The sequence below is a fragment of the Typopeltis vanoorti genome, chromosome 10, assembly GCF_054136105.1.
Source record: "Typopeltis vanoorti isolate ZY-2024b chromosome 10, IOZ_Tvanoo_1.0, whole genome shotgun sequence".
Lineage (NCBI taxonomy): Eukaryota > Metazoa > Arthropoda > Arachnida > Uropygi > Thelyphonidae > Typopeltis > Typopeltis vanoorti.
Genome location: NC_143558.1, coordinates 123,433,398 through 123,450,524, shown reverse-complemented (window position 1 = coordinate 123,450,524; position 17,127 = coordinate 123,433,398). Strand labels below are relative to the sequence as shown.

Genomic DNA, 17,127 nt, shown 5'->3' with positions numbered 1-17,127 from the left:
GAAACGCACATTTCTGATTGTCTGCGATTACTTCCATATTTAGGTTTGTTACTACACCCGAGAATGGAAGGTTCTCTAACTGGGCCAAGAATAGTTATATTGCAGAATTTCATACTGATTCATAATAAGTATAAATTTATCATTAGTAACTACAAAAACGCCAGTATATTTAGGACCGTTTTCTGCAAAATTTGCTCGCTCACTCGCCCATGGCGAGCAGATTTTGCCAGCTGACGAGTAGCTGCAGACTGGATAAAATAGAGGATTTTTTACTTAATAAAAAATAACTCTCTAATCCTTTTTAATTTTAAGAAAACACAGAAGAATATGTGTAATATAAAGGGCCATTCTAGTAACAAAATGAATGTAAAAATTCTATTTCCCTGAAAAATCAACGTTGTTTTTACTGTTCTTCCTATTCTTATTATTTATTGTCTTCTTCTTCTGGGAATGGTTTTCATAGAAAGTAAGTGTTCTCTAAACAACGATACAGCATCACTAATCAGTTGGAATGCCCGTTGATTTATTGTGAATTTAATCGTGTGTGTGTGTGTAGGGGGGGGAGGAATCTTGGGAGTATATTTTTTTTTCGTATCAAGTAGGATTTTGCATAATTTGTCACCCTGTTTATGATTAATATATAGCACAATAATATATCGTAGTTGCTATATCGAAGAATAAAGCGAATGCAGTAGCCTCTTACCTTTCCACAGCCCACGTATACCTTCATCAGAAGCAATCGTGCGATAAGCATGTATGGTTCCTTCGTAACGTGTGGGTGCTCCGCTGACCTGAGCTTGCATCCGAATTTTTACTACGTCTGTTGGTTGAGCAAATATAACTGACATTCCTCCTGTAGTCACTCCTGCTAGAATGCGTATTCCAACATTACCTTGCGATACAAGATTTGAGCCTATAGAATTAAGAAATATGAATTTTGAATAAGTTACGAAATTGAGTGTAATTCAAAGTAAAGCATAGTGGCAATACAATAAAAATCAGTCATAGCAACAAGTCTTTCTCTGAATAAAGGATTATTCAGCGCATCTAATTTTTCTTGGATTTAGTTAAATTCTATTTAATAATATGGCTTTTTAAGTGTTTCTTTGTCAAGGAAATATGTTAATACTAAATAAGTACTTTATTACGTAGAAAATGGTTTGTCTGTTTTATGCATACCTTACTATAAGTAATAATGGTCACATTGTCTCCTCTTCGACGTCGTATGTCATTCCCGTCCCTCACAGAATTTTGGGAATGAAGTCTCTGCTAAAAGAAGTGGTAAGGGCGCAACTTCCTTTCTACACAAAATTCGAATGGCAATTACAAACCTCTGTTCCTATGGTAGGATTCAAATCGCAGCCTAGTGGTTTGAATACCTAGCAGGGAGCGGTACGTTACTACACAATCAACTAGGCCGCCACTTATAAGTACCATCTCTGAATTATTCTGTAAGCATCTTTGTTCTTCGGGATTCAATAAAAATATCTGATGTGTGTGTGAGTGAGTGAATGAATATAAAATCATGTATTCAACTGGCTTCAGACAAGCCATTTATATTAACTACATGTCTTTATTTTCAGTTTGTCAATCGTTTTCCTTAGGAAAAAAAAAGAAAGAAAGAAAAGCCACGTTAACACAGTAATCATTTAGTTGAATTTTTCTTAAATTCAAGCCCCATCTAGAACGCGTAGAACATTAATAAGGATTTTCATCTGAAAAGGTGATTTAGTCAGCTTGAATACGGCAGTTTTGAAGAAGTTTTCATTTGATTTTTAAAGAGAAAATCTGGCTACAGAACATGCGCAGTAAGCAAATAAATATTGGCCGCATGTTAATTCTAACCAAATCAACCACAGAAAATAGGTTCATTGCATTTAAATTAGAACGGAAAGACACATAACTTAGATTACGTAAAGTTGTATTCTAAGGATACCTAATTCATTACGGGCAAAATACTATTGATAATTAACCTGGTTTACTGAGTGAATTAATTAATAATACCTACAGTACAGAGTTCTCTCACCCACGCAGACACACTGGGTTCCGCACACTCTACCGATACCCATGATGCTAAGGATGCCACTGTGTTCCTCAGCATCTAGGTACATACAAAATCTGAGTATATCAATGAATGATCACTGTATTTAAAATCGGAGGTGGGGGGAATTGAGTATATACGAAAGGAGAGTTTCAACTGGTAGGTGTAAACACTGTGTTTGAGGAAATTTTATCTATTCTTTCACGTAGTATACCATTCAGATTGTGCAGATCAGTTTTTCTTTATTCTGTTTCTACTCTCACAAACAGCACAATATGGAAGAAACAGTGTGTAGGAAACTTCGGTCAACTTACTATTGATAATGTAATTAGTTACAATCTATTAATTTATTCGTACTACAATACCTGGCACCTGTTTGCGATTAGCAGTCCGAATCCCAAAGGCTGTAATTGGGACACTCCACAGTGTCATAATTTTGTCTGCTATCTCTGTTATTGTGTTGCCAGTTGTCTGTTTTTCGGGGAAGAGAAGAAGAAAAATGCCATTTTCCTAAAGTAGGCTCAGTAACCCTTAAGAAGAAAGGCGTAAACATTCCGACTTCCGATAGCATTTCACTCAGTTATTATTAGTGCTAATTCTTTCGCAATACTTACCAAGATGTTGATAGTAGAACGTTTTCACAGAATCGTACATGCCAATTCTCACCGATGCAAAACACATTTGTCTCTGCAGCCCTGCACAAAGGCCATTGTAGAGACTTTTTGGGCCTTCATTTCGTGCTATTGCTATAATAGTGCCAAACACACCTCTGTATTTTGTTGCCATGAAGTCAGAGAGGTAACTTGCTTCGCCTTGTATCTTGTATAGAAAAAAATAATAATAATTAGCAACAAGAAAACAGTCACAATGTATATCTCTACGTTAACAACGAGTATAATCCGCGAAAAAAAAGGACTAGAATTTCTGCTGACGTAATATGGCTATTAATCCTAAATTGTTATTGGTATACACGCACTGCTTGGAAAGAAGACAACAGACACCATATGAGGGACAAACAGCCATGGCGTCCACCTTAAGATGTAGGAACTGCTTTCGCTGTGATGAATGCAGAAATCATGATTTCACGTGTGGAAAGCTTGAAGGCCGCAGAAATACTGATATTGCCAGAGAGTTTGGAACCTCAAATAGCGGTATATCCAGGTTCGGCAGTGTTTCAAACTAATGGAATGTGTTCATTCTACTGGCATACTTTCCACGTGCGTACGACAGCGATCAGTGGAAAATTTGGACCATTCTTTCTGTAAGAATGTAATGAGGTCCTGGATGGTTGTGGGGGAGGACGTCCTTTGACTTTGCCCGACGCTCAAGTTCATCTCACAGATGTTCTATAGGATTGAGATCAGGGCTCTGTGGGGGCCAGTCAAGTGTGGTAATGGTCATGTCCACAAACCACGCAGTTACAGCAGCAGCCTTATGACATGGTGCATTGTTTTGCTGAGAAAGACAGTGTCAGTTCCTTAAATACGCCACAGAGTAGGAACATTTCAGAATGCTCAGATACCTCTCTAGAAGTTCAGTGTTTGTGGCACTACAAACAGAGGTACGAGGTCAAACTAGGAAAAAACAGGACCATATAATCACACCGCCAACTCCGAATTTCATAGTTGGAGTTACGCATTCTGGAAAGAGACGTTCATTGACTATGCGTTACAATGTTCATCTGTTTGGTAGAGAGTGTAGCGTGATTCGTCGCTCCATAACACAAATTTCCCCGTGCTGCACACGCTCTTTGCACCACTGAAGACGACGCTACATGTTGGTTCGGGTAATATGGGACTTGCATATGGCAGTCCTACCAAGGAAATCCATGTAGTGAACCTCGATTCTTAAGATTTCTGAAGATTACAACCTCAAATTCAGAAGAATCAGCTTATGGCAACAATTTCGAGTAGAATGCGATTACACATTCAAATTTTGGAATATCTCAACGGAATCACATGGCAGCACTTATCAGGATAAAAAGCTAAAGGCTGCGCTAAGCGAATTATGTTTGAAGGAAGCTCGTTTTGTGACGGAATAAAGTTGAAAACTTGGATGTTTTACAATATTTTGAAGACATCATCTAGATGATATCCTGTGTGGAAAGCTTGAAGAAGGTCGCAGAAATACTGATATTGCCAGAGAGTTTGGAATCTCACGTAGTAGTGTATCCAGGTTCTAGAAAGTGTTTCAAACTAATGGAATGTGTTCCAGACGTTTGCTAAGCTGTCACCCTCGCACTACTACCACGGAGCATGAAGACAGATTTTTGGTTATAACAGTAAAACATAATCGACGCACCATAGCAAGTCAGCTTGCACGTTGGCTCCATTCGAGTAAAGTTACTTGAATATCTCGACAAACTCTGGTAAGACCTCTGCGACAAGTAGGCCTATACGCTCGAAAGCCTGTAGTCTGCATCACTTTGAACCACAGCTAATCGTAGAGCACATTTTCAGTGATGTTGGACAAAATAAGATACCAGTGGGCTAATGTACCCTTTACAAATGAGTCGTTTTAGTCTTTCCTCTGATTCTAGACGACACTTGATCTAGCCTGAAAGATACTGCTTACCATCGTGAGAATGTCCTCGAAAGGGATAGATAGAGCGGTGCTGGGGTCATCGTGCGAGGAGGTATTACGCTTAATGGATGCAGTGAACTAAAAGTGCTGCAGGAAGGTAGTACTGGTGAACGATATTGAAACGAAGTTCTTCAACGCATGTTCGATTGTTCTGTGACGACGCAGATGAAGAATTAATTTTTATGGATGACAATCACCACATCGTACACGAGCAGTGGAGATTGATGATATTAATCGAATCGAGTGGCCAGCACGTTTCCCAGATCTCAACCCTATAGAACACGTTTGGGACTCAATAGGGAGAGGCATTGCTGCTCGTTATTCCCAACCAGAAAACAAGGCATTATCCTTGCTCTGAAGGAGGAGTGTGCCAGTTTGCCTCAAGAACTCTTGAATCACTTGGTGCTAAGCATGATTCGACGTTGTCATAGCACTTTGTGGGTGGACATATTCCATATTGAAATGTCTCTTCGCATAGTTTTCTGTAATAAGCACTGCATATTAATTCCTTAACTACGTCCTTAAGAAATTTGTGACTTTTGCCAAAAACAGATTGCAATTTAATTTGTATGAAATTTATAATACGTTTTTGTGTAATATAATTTATTCGTATGCTGGCAATAATTATATGTCCACATTTGGCTGTAGTCATGAATTTTTTTCATATACAGGCAAAATGTAGTTTGTCTTTAACTTTTGGACATCAGTGTATTATTCTTCGAAGCACCCTACAGTCACGTTTGGTGAGGCGTTCACTACAGGTAGCACTTGCAGTTGATTCCTTACGCTTTCATCTCAGTATGGTATCACTGATAATTGACCTCAGATGGCCCAGTTTATCAACAATTTCCCGAACAGATAGGCCTACAACATGGCTTCCTATCATATTGCCTCTTTCAAACTCTGTTAGCCATTTTTTCACCGGACACAGTTGTACTGACTTGGAAGCATCGTATTCCTCCAATTTATACCGGCCTCAAACATGTAACTCGTTACATGGCACGATTATCTTGCCCAAGGGGGGGGGGGTTACTTCTTTTCAAGCAGTGCATATATCTATTAAAGATATTAATCATAATTAATAATAATTTATTTCTATAAATTAAAAATTATAATTTATATATATTATAATAATTGCAAAATTAATTATGAAACATTAATTATAAATAAAATATAAGAATAATGTTTATTGTTATTAACAGACCTTGAGGGTGTTAAGGATTCATCAAGAAAGGCTGTACGTGATAGCCACCACTGTCACACCGCTTAATCTCACTCATGCTACTTGCACTCACTACTTCAGTTGACAAACTGTTCCTTTCACTCAATCTATCAAGGTTCTGTGAGTGTGAGGGAAAAATCTAGCTCTCACTTCTTTCTTAACTGCCCATAAACTTAACTTCCATTATCAGTAGCATCTCCGCCTTCCATATAATGAAAATTTTCATCAACCGATATTCTGTAATATCCTCTCACAAGTCGATAGACTTCTATCATATCACCCCTCTTCCTCCTATCTACTAGTATTTTTATTCCGCATACGACGATAAGGTGCACTCCTGACTGAATATATAACTCTGATAGTATGAGGAAGCCTAACTGATGTCTTTTCCTTGCATGTTCGAGCAGGGGCGGGGAGGTGCAGGAAGAGAGAGAGAGAGAGCATGGCATGTTCATTGCCCACTGGTGTCTCCTTAGTCAGGGAGAGGCAAACCGTGTGAATTGTCGTTGCTCTCAAGTGTCTCCCTGGTCGCATATGAGGAGCATGGATGTTTTTTTGCATCCTTTAGAACCTGGGGCGGGTGCGTCTATTTTTATGCGATGGGATGGTGTAAATTTCTACAGATATGACCTTTTTTTGTGGTGGGAGTGACTGGTAGGGTTATCGGTTTTCCTAGTGTTTATGTTGTGGTTGGATTTTGAGTGAATGTGTTCCATAAAGCCATAAGTTTTCAAAACATTTAGTCATCATACTTAAACTTTAAAAATCTGATATTCTTAAAATATGCTCTTGAAATTTCTCAAATCTATCTACTTCTGTGCAACTCATCATATAATTTTACAATGAACCTGGTAAATATTCTGATGTGGTTTGGTATACGAAACCACAACACACGATAATTTTGATGTGCACGAACATCTCTTTCAGTGTGTTGTCTCAAACAAAAAACCTAATTCTTGTAATGTTCAATTTTGGAAACCTACGTCTGTTAACAAACCGGTAATTGCATATACTCTCGAACAAATTATAATTTCTGTAATGTACTCTTTGTTTGTAAATTAAAATTGTTACTTTATTAATATTTTTAATGTAGTTTTAAGAGTAGCATCTAATGTTTTTATTTATCAAAAGAACACAATTCTTATGAAGTTTTCACTTGGGGAAAACGTAGTTACACAAAACCGCAATTTTCAAAAAAATTACATTTGATTAGTAAATATAAAGTACGAAGTTTTAATAGCACTTCTTAGTGAGAGAGAGCATTCTTAGATTAAAAATATTTTAAATTTAGAGATTCTTTTAATAAATAAAATATATAGAAATGCTTAAAACTTCTCATTGTCAAAGTCCTGACATCTTTAGCAGGTGTAGAGGCCATTATGATAGTACTACATGAAAAGTTACGTCATTACTCACTTCCTATCAACAGTTTTCCTCCAGATTAATCTGTTATCTGTCAAGACTTATGTGACCAGATGTACAGCAGCATTTACTGGTCCTGTACAACATTTGAAATATTTTATTCACCTTAACAGAAAGAGTAAACTACGAACATACATTAGTTGTTTATTCTGAGGAACTTTTTCATGTAAAATTGTTTTTTGATTATATTCCAAAATTTTAAAGAGTATTTTCAGTTGTGAATAAATTATGGACTGCAGAGAAAATACAATTAAAACTTGAGACAATAAAGGCCATTCTTATTGTGAAATATAATATGGTTGATTCCTGTGAAGATTTTATGAGTGAAATATCAGAGGATGATGAATTATTGAAAAGAATTCATTCTTCCGAAAAATAACTTGTGTGATATTTACTTTTGCATATATTATTAAGAATTTAAATAAAAGTTGCTTTTAATAAATATCTATTCATTGTATAAATAAAATAAGTTTTTTGGGGATATTTACTTTTGCATCCATTATTGAGAATTTAAATAAAAATTTCTTGATAGTTTAACAGTAACAATATTATTAATTAGTAATAATAACAAGAATAAAAGCAGAATATTTTATTGAAAAGATATGATTATGTTTCTGTTGGGAGAAGAAATACAGCAATTTTAGAATATACGCCTGGAGGGAAGGCAAACCTGCAAAGCAGGAAACAAAAGTTATGCAACCAGTGGAACGTGTCCGGCATTGGTACTTGGATAATCTGGTCACTATAGTCAAGACTCCAGTATTTTTAGATCTTATAGTTCTATCTTCCAAGGCACTTCTTGCTGTAGCAGTCCACTAGCTTACAACTTTTACTTTCCAAATTTTATCCCATTTGATGACAAGTTAATCGGAAAATTCCACTTTTTTTCCCCCCCGGATACTTCATTGCAGTGATGCAAGTGTGAAACTTCATTTTTTAGATAAATAGCCCTTTATTAATTATTCATCTTAACACTTAACATTTTAATACCATTGGGAAAGACAAACCATACTCTGAGTTTCATGAAAGACAGGCCTTTTACGTTTCGAAAAGTCTTTTTTGCGTGCGTGTGTGTGTGTGTGTGTGTGTGTGTGCGCGCGCGCGCGCGGAACAATCGTGATTTTTAGATTTAAAAAAGTCAATAATTCCGATCAGAGGGTTAATACATAATGGAATAGACTTTTCCCCCCTTTTTTCTGAAATCATTTACATGTAACGATTTTATTTGTGTTTCGGAATTCGAATTTCAGAAAGATATATGTTTCTTAAGTATTAATACAATTACTTTCCTGTTTTACTCATTTCATGTAGCTTTAGTTTTTTGAATGAAGATTCTGTGAATAACAATTTTCACTACTTTTCAAATTCAGAATCTAAATTTATGAAGGCAGTTAGTTCCTAAAGATATTATTTTTTAACAGCTGTAGTCTAAAATAGGATTGGTTTTCATCAGAACTGCATACAATATTTCAGTTCCGAGAATCTAAATAAACAGGTAACTGATACTTTAAAATATTTTCTTTGAATTTCTTCAAAAAAATCGCCGGTCTTCCTTATGGTTCACCTTCTTTGCTTTAAAATATTTCCATGTAATTGTTCACATGTGTTTCTGAATGCAGAATTTAAATTTAACAAATTGATCTTTTGTTAACGTAATAATTTTTACAAATTTCAACTAGCATTAGTTGAATGCTAGTTGAAATTTGTATATACTGAATGAAGATTCTCTTCATTGAGTATATACAATTACCGGATTTGTTAACAGAAGTAGGTTTTCGAAATTGATTTTGATGGTATCCGGAGAGTTAATCTAAAGACAATTTATCGAAAAGGCAATTAATCGAATGAAAAATTCATCGAACGACAATTCGTCGAAAATGCAATTCATAGAAAAAACAATTCACCGAAAATTTTAACTTTTCGAAAATGTTATGCATGATAAAAGTGATCGATTTAGAACAAAAACTGAACCGTACAGAGTGAGATAGCAATGCTACTTTAATAGGGAATAATTATATAACAATATGGTTTCTTATAGTCTTTCTTGTAATATAATTGTTTCATGTCTGTTCATGGGACTGATTTGCCTGTTTCCGAGAGGAAAAGCCATTATTATTATTATTACTAGTAGTAATATGCGACTTCAATACAACAATTATTATGGGATGAATTTTACTCAGATTCGCTATTTGAAACTTTTACAAGAAAATGTCGAACCGTTCCAGTTTTCAGTTCAGCTATATTCGGGGCAACAAAGAAACAACGTGTCCAAATTATGTATTACAATAACTCTCTGACTTAGCGGAATTAGTAGAAGTTTTCGGTACAAGAAGTACTGACAACTTCTGCTAATTCGGCTACAAAAACTGAACCGTGCAGAGAGCTTCTTGCTGTCTGCACGGTTCAGTTTTTGTTCTAAGTGGATCACTTTTATCCTAACATTTTCGAAAAAAAAGTTTCCAATTGATATTAGCAATTCCGCTTTGGCTGGATCAATTTAATGAAATTTTAGTTAAAATTTTCGACGAATTGTTCATTCGATGAATTGTCTTTCGATTAACTGTTTTTCGATGAATTTTCATGAAACTGATTTTTACAAGAACTAGGTTTTATCCGAATTTTAACATCGTCAATTTCTCCAAGCATAATTCCACCAATATAATATGCCGTTAGATCTCGTTGTGCTAAAGTGCATTTCTTTACACTTAGGAACACTGAATTGACAGCCATTCGATTGCGCACACTTGCAGCCTGACCAAATCACTCTGTAAATGCTGCAGATATTTCAGATTAGTGACATCTCTAATTGCCCTGACTGTCTTTGCATCATCAGAATGAATTAAACATCTTTCAGGTCCTTACCATCATTATTATATAGATTGAACAACAATTGCCCAAGATAGATCTGTTGAACACACCACTGGTCACCTTAAATCTGAAAGATTCATCCCCCCCCCACTCCAATATCTGACTTTCTGATACCTCTCCATCAGCCACACAATTATCCAAGCCAGTAGCTTATATTACAATCTCTTATTCTCGAGTTTATGCAACAGCCTTTCTGTGGAATCCTATCAAATGTTTTAGCAAAGTCCAACAGTATCATAGCGTATCCATTTCCTTTATGTAACTCAGCTGTAATATTACTGTTAAAAAATAAGAGCAAATTCGTCAGATATTACCTCTCTTTAGTAAATGTTTGCTGTTCTTTGCAAAATATGACTTGTCAACCTATTTCTGTATGCAGATTTTTATCAACTTCCCGGAAATCTTTAACATCACTTCTGAGATACTGATAGGTCTAGAGTTAACAAACCAGTCTTTGCATCACCCTTGTGCAATGGGATTATCATACATTCTTTCCATTTTTCTTGGTCTTTGTTTTGCTGAGAATCAAATTATACAAATATGTCAGGGGGGCCCGTAGCGAGTTCAGCTGAGCATCTATTAGCATATTTGCTGATATCCTATCTCTCCCTGTTGCCGAATTCTAATCGAGCTTATTCAGCAGCTCTAGAACATCCTTCATGTGCTTCTGTTTCATCCAATACAGTAGTACTGTGCATTATATTATACAGTATACACCAGGTTGATAGATCTTGGCGACTTGAGCACTGGTGAATTGAACAACTCATCCGTTTCTGAGAGAAAGTTACCGTCTTCATTCCGTAAAGTTGTTGTTCTTCGACATTCATTCTTCTCTTTCACTTGCAGTATAACGATAGCGTTTTTCTGGGTTACCTGCGAATTTCTTTTCTTACTCCAATTTAGCTTTCCGTACAATATTCATAACTTTTCGGGCCTGTGTTTTATGCAAAGTGTCAAAATTATGTTAACACTTATATGGAATGAGCATTTAAATTTTATTTTACATTATATCATTTTATTATTTTATATTTTAATTATTTATTTTACATTATTTTACATTTTATTTACATTACATAATTTATAAATCTTTTAAAATGTAATTTAAAATAAAATTTAAATGTTCATTCCACATAATTTTGACATACCATGTATATTTCACAAAGCCTTTACTCTTATTCTCACGATATTCCTTCCACATCCAATGTTTAACTGAAGATTGTCGATTTTATAGAATACAAATACATTCTTATGCTAATCTTACCTCAAGAAAGGTTGGAAACCAAATTACCTTAAGTGACGTGATAGGCTAAGGGATAGATTATCAAGGAACGCTACTTTAAGAGCAATGTTGTACCATTTCATCCTCTATTCGGCTGGCAGCCTCATACTAGGCATTGAAAATAATCTCCCACAGTAAGATACTATCTGTGACCAGTAGATTGCTACTTGTTTTGCCCACCAAGCCGACAAAGATCTGGTTGGCCGAGTAGAAAATGGTTGCTTTAAAGCACATACTAAATTAAGGGGGAACTTATTCCAAGGAATGGTAGCAGAAAGGATGAATGAAAAGGGACAAATGTTAGTGCCTGTTTAGTTTAGTAAGTTACAGAATTGGAAATTTTTAGTTTGAAACACTGCGTAGATGACAAAGAAAGTATTCTGTAATTGGATAAATTTTGAATAATTATTCTTAACTCTCTTAGAATAACTCGCTACTAAAGTAAAATAATGCTTTAAGCGAAAGTGAATCTACTTTTTCGAACTACAAGGAAGTGTATATATATGTGATATTATTAGACCAAGGGACATTAAAGGTAAATTCCATGCCATTGGCCCGTGCTAGGCGACGGCTTTTATTTATTGTTGTTAAGATTTGTAAGCTGTATTTTTCCGTGAAAATTCATGGCATGCCGCTCTTTCTTTCGTAGCAATTTCTTGAATGATGTGCTGGGAACCAGAAATATCTTTTACTGTGAATATGATGCCATGAATATGATTTGAGATTTCTGTGACGTCGCATCTTCAAACGCAGATTCCCTTGAATTAGATAGCAAGATTAAGCAGTTCAGATTTTCCAAGTAGTGTCAGCTTCGGTTGGTCACTATTTTAGGCCAAACCTGGTCTTGTCTTGGACTAGGAGTCACCTGTTTCATCAAATAATGACTTTCGGTTATCACTTCCCTCTGAAACGCTTAATTGTATCCGCGTATTTATAATCATCCGTGTACTTGGTTTAGTTTACACTTCAATTTACTAAATTTGTATCTAGTTAAAAGTTAGCAGTTGAACCGTAGATTCTAATAAAGTGGCCAGTTGGGATATAATCTCCGAACCTTTCAGTCATGAGACTCCACCAATGTAATGTTTCTATTAACAGCTTTAAACTTGTTTAATGAAATGACATTACGTGTATGCGCAAGTAAAAATTCAATAAATGCAGTTACTTTACCTGAAGACGTACTTTGGCTACATCTAAGGGAAATGTGATGACATCAGCTATGCAGGCTGCAGTTCCGGCAACAAGAAGTTTTGCAGCCAGAGGAGGTTCTTTAGGTGACGCTGCAAATACAACCATGGCTTTCGCTTATCTTTCTGGAGAGAATAACTCAGTTATCTAAAACAAACAGTGCATTTCCTCAGTGGAACAACTCATCTGTTTAATTACTTTTCATTCTTTAAATATAAAAGCAAATATAATCAATTTTTTTTTTACTTAAATATAAAGAGCCAATAGGCTTAATTTTGGCGACGTAAACATTATTTAAATTAAGGGTTTACTATATTCGGCAAGAAACGCTTTGATTCCGATCTTTGAGTTTCTTATTCGGTTTTGAAACAATGTGGGATTTAATATCCCCTTAATTTAAATAATGTTTACATCGCCGAAATGAAGCCTATTGACTGTTTATATTTAAGTAATTAAATGGGTGCACCTTTTTGACAACTCGTATAGCAAAGTATATAATTTCTTTTCGCTATACTCTTAGTATTAATTTGGTCTAGCTACTCACTGATGAGACCTCAATAAAGGTCGAAACCGGCCTGCGTAGTGACCTCCCACCATGATGTATAACATCACTCATCTCCTAGGAGATGGGTTTTACATTATGGGAAATACTAAGAATATCAGACCTTTCTCCACCTTTGCAACGAGTTGCCCTAGTTTGTACTGCTTTAGCTTACGCTAGTAGTCGCAGATACTTTTATAGTTTACTATATTCGGCAAGAAACTCTTTGATTCCGATCTTTGAGTTTCTTATTCGGTTTTGAAGCAATGTGGGATTTAATATCCCCTTAATTTAAATAATAATCAAATGGTGTTATTAATCAGAACGCACATTACACGTGATTGACTCGAGATTATATTAATTATTTTTTAAAAATACAAAAAAGAAAAAAAGATTAGTAGTACGTAGCCTTCTCTGTTATTGGCATTAGACTAGTCTTCTTGCTACTAGCATTTTGACTTAGTTATAGCTAACACTTTTATATTCACCCTTTTATTTCTAGTTCATGAATTCATTACACATTTTTAATTGTGTGTGTGTATATATATATATATATATATATTGATAGATAGATAAATATGCTGGATACTAATAAACTATGATATTGGGGAAAAAATCACAAGATCAACCGGATTAATGGGTTTCTCTGGTTTGCATAGACACTGATTATTCGATGTATTAATTACAAAATTTATGAAATCTACAGAGTCAACTTTTGGTCATTCTTCGCATGGTTCTAGATCATAAAAATACAAGAAAATCTCTTCTCTCTCTTTCCCTTTTCGAGGGAAGATGTTGCTTCTGATGTGTAAACCAGACTCTGCTCATTCGTGAATCGGTTCCTTTTATTCCAGTTTTTATGGAAGAGGAAAAGTTGTTGTTTTTATGGTGGTAACAATGCTCGTGTCTTCTGACATTTTCCTGCAAGACTGCAAGTCGGTGACTAGGTGCTTCTCTAAGGAAAGGCGTCATTCTGTCTACTTTTATGTGTCGGAGATAAGTTATGTATCACTGCTTTTGCAGTGATAAAGAGATAGTAGAAGACTTGGTGGTTTTTTAGGCTGTGTATGGACAAGGTTCAAGTATTCTTCCTGTGAATGTAGAATGCCGCAGGATAGACCTACAGTTTCTCGACCCGAAAGGATCAGTTTGTTATTTAAAGGGCACTTCGTAGAGGTGACCAATTGTTCCACTTCTGTTGCAGAAGAGGCAATTCTTTGATAATTCAGAGTGGTGATAATTTGTGTAGTGTAGTAGGGATGGAGAGGACGTTGTGCCACATACTCCACTGTATGTCAGCGTCAGGTTTAATGGCTCTACTTCGGTAAGACAGATTCCACTTAATGGGTATTTGTTGAGAAGACGAATGATTCTGTGGTTGAAGTTGACTGCTGTGTTCTTTCTATTAGAAATTCATACATTTTGTGCATGTTAGGCGAGTTGAGTGCCATCATCGTATTAGTTGTTTGCAAGAGATATGTAGGTGTTGGATTTTCTATTATTGGTTCTTGAAGGCCTGCTTCAGATGCGATATCTGGATGGCTATCTGAAGCGCAGATATTATGGCATCCACATGTTCAGCTTAGTTCTCATAGTCAAGGGTTGCGAAGTGTGTGTACCTCGCAGCCTAACTATATATATAGTGAAATAGATACTTAAATTATATTGCCCATAGTCAGATTTGCATAGTGTTAAAACATGACTTTTTTTTCATTAGAACACTGAAGTAAAAATCGCATCTCTGATGGGCGAAAATTTCTTTTGTTTACTTTGATTCGTATTTTTCCTATTCTTAAAAGAATCAGTAAAACAAGCAATTTTCACCCGTGTGATTCTTCTTCGCCTTCGTTTTTTTCGTCAGTTATTTTCTGTCTACTTAACGAAGGCTTTCTCTGAATTCCTCTATTCGGTTCTCGTCCTCTCTTGTAAAGAATAATGTTATTCTAAAAACTAAACTTTTTAATTAGTAATATTAAAACATATAAAGAGTTCTACTTACCATCAAATGCCTTATTCACCACCACACATTTATCACCTTATCCTAAAATCAGGACTTACAGCTATCGAAAGCAACCGGGACCAGCGGACGGGTAGATCGGACCCGCAGTTTACTATTTTCTTTTTATAAGATAAGTGATTAAATGACACTTTCATATCTTGGTAATCTAAGAAGAAATAATATATTTTGGTGTCCTTACTCTTGCTGTGAACAGATATAAAGCTAAATTTCTTTAAATTTACTATTAAAATACTATTAAAATATAAAAACTAAAGTAACAACACTGGCATCTAGATATAAGAGACACCACCATTCAACATGGTTGTATACTGACATTGCTGTAAAAAAATCAGCGAGGGGGCTATAACCTATACCGTGGTGTGTTCAACATATTAAGATATTCCATAGTGCTTGTGTGCTCTGGAATATCCCAACTGACAGGAGAGTATTTTCTATTTCGTCTCTCCAGCCGAAAGTGTTATACATCATAACTCTGATGAGAAGCATGCATTTGGACTAGTTGGAGCTACCTGTTTTCAATCCAGATGAATGTTCACGGACTAGTGTGGCTAAGCTGGCAGAATGTTTGTTTGCAGAAGTTCTTAGAAGAGATCTGGTTGTTATCGATTGCATAACGTACAGCAAATAGCTGAGTTCTTCTCAAACATTTTGCGGTGTCTGTTGCCGTCGCGTTTTCCGTCCATTCGTGACCATATATTAGAGTATTTCTTGCCATGTTTTGATGAACTTCTTATAGAATTCTTTAAAATTTCTTGATACAATTCAGTTATTGTTAGCGTGTTAAAAGTTGGATAACTTTTAATACGGAGACATGCACTTCTATTTTTTAAAAAAAAACATGTTAAATATGTTGCTATTATTAGGGATAGCCGAGAGCAGGTAGTTGTGATATATTTCACGATCCAATAACATGACAGCATTCTTAAACAGTAACTCAGTTTCATGATGAATCTTAGGCACAAGCGGTTATAAACATACACGAACCATGGATGTATATGATCACAGATTCAATTCAATCACTATCTGAGAGACGCACTCTTTCTGTATCTGTTCTACAGATACTTTCATGGTCGCTGCTCCACTGAATTGGCAACCATCATTCCTCCACTCTCTGTTGGGTCTATTAAAACATGAGCAGTAGCTGCCCAGGATTCCTTTTCAGTGCAATTGCTAAAATACCGAATCTGCTTCTCCTCTTCTTCTTTTATTCCATATACGTCTGTCTTCTGGAGCAGCCTTCCTCATGAAGTATTCCCAAACAACTACAACCTATATCTCTTCAAGAAAAATATGAATAAACTTCTTTCCCAACCATGTAACACACACGGCACTGATGTGCTTATACGTTCTTCTAACTATATAATAATAATAAACCTTCGTCACCAAAGTCGGCATTTATGTCATACAGGCGTGCCGTTTTTTTTCGGAATGTATTTATATTACAGTTATTTCAAATATTCTCGTGGGCCCTATTTTCTTTAAACTGCCAGAATAACTAGTAGTATTCTGTTCACATTTTTGCTCTAAGACGGACTTTTTCTTCCTCGTCATATCACGCATACACACGCGACACAGATTTGCTTATACGTTCTTCTATCTTTCATGTGTAGGATCCGTATAAATAAAAATAAAATAAAATAAAAAAAAAACTTCACTACTAAAGTTGGCATTTATGCCTTTCAACCACCTGTCTTCCCAGTTGTGAAACCTAAATGATTTTGTTACACGTTTTTCTTTTTCTTATTCCACTCACGGCTGGCACCATCAACTGATTGTACTCCTAGCCTGCATTTTTTTTCCCCAGTCAGTAATCCCTAATGGCCATTTATCCTAAACTGCATTTTGTGATGCCACTTAAGTTTATATGTATAAATGCGGATTGTAGATTTTTTTTTAAGTTCTAAAATGTGACTGTACCTTTAGAGTATTTTACTTTATTATTTTAAACTTTTGACTGATTTCT

General features: G+C 35.6%; 1 protein-coding gene across 2 annotated transcripts in view; it reads right to left on the bottom strand.

Annotated features, from left to right (window-relative positions):
• Window positions 1-17,127, bottom strand: part of LOC150102759 (dicarboxylate carrier UCP2-like) — a 96,713-nt gene that overhangs the window by 29,751 nt on the left and 49,835 nt on the right. For both annotated transcript variants that reach the window (XM_090399295.1, XM_090399296.1), the window contains exons 2-5: window positions 15,144-15,309; window positions 12,586-12,750; window positions 2,656-2,860; window positions 704-913 (exon numbers count right to left, since the gene is read on the bottom strand). In XM_090399295.1, the coding sequence (XP_090255421.1) occupies window positions 704-913; window positions 2,656-2,860; window positions 12,586-12,711 (541 nt within the window). In that variant the 5' untranslated portion in view covers window positions 12,712-12,750; window positions 15,144-15,309. The remainder of the gene's footprint in view (window positions 1-703; window positions 914-2,655; window positions 2,861-12,585; window positions 12,751-15,143; window positions 15,310-17,127) is intronic.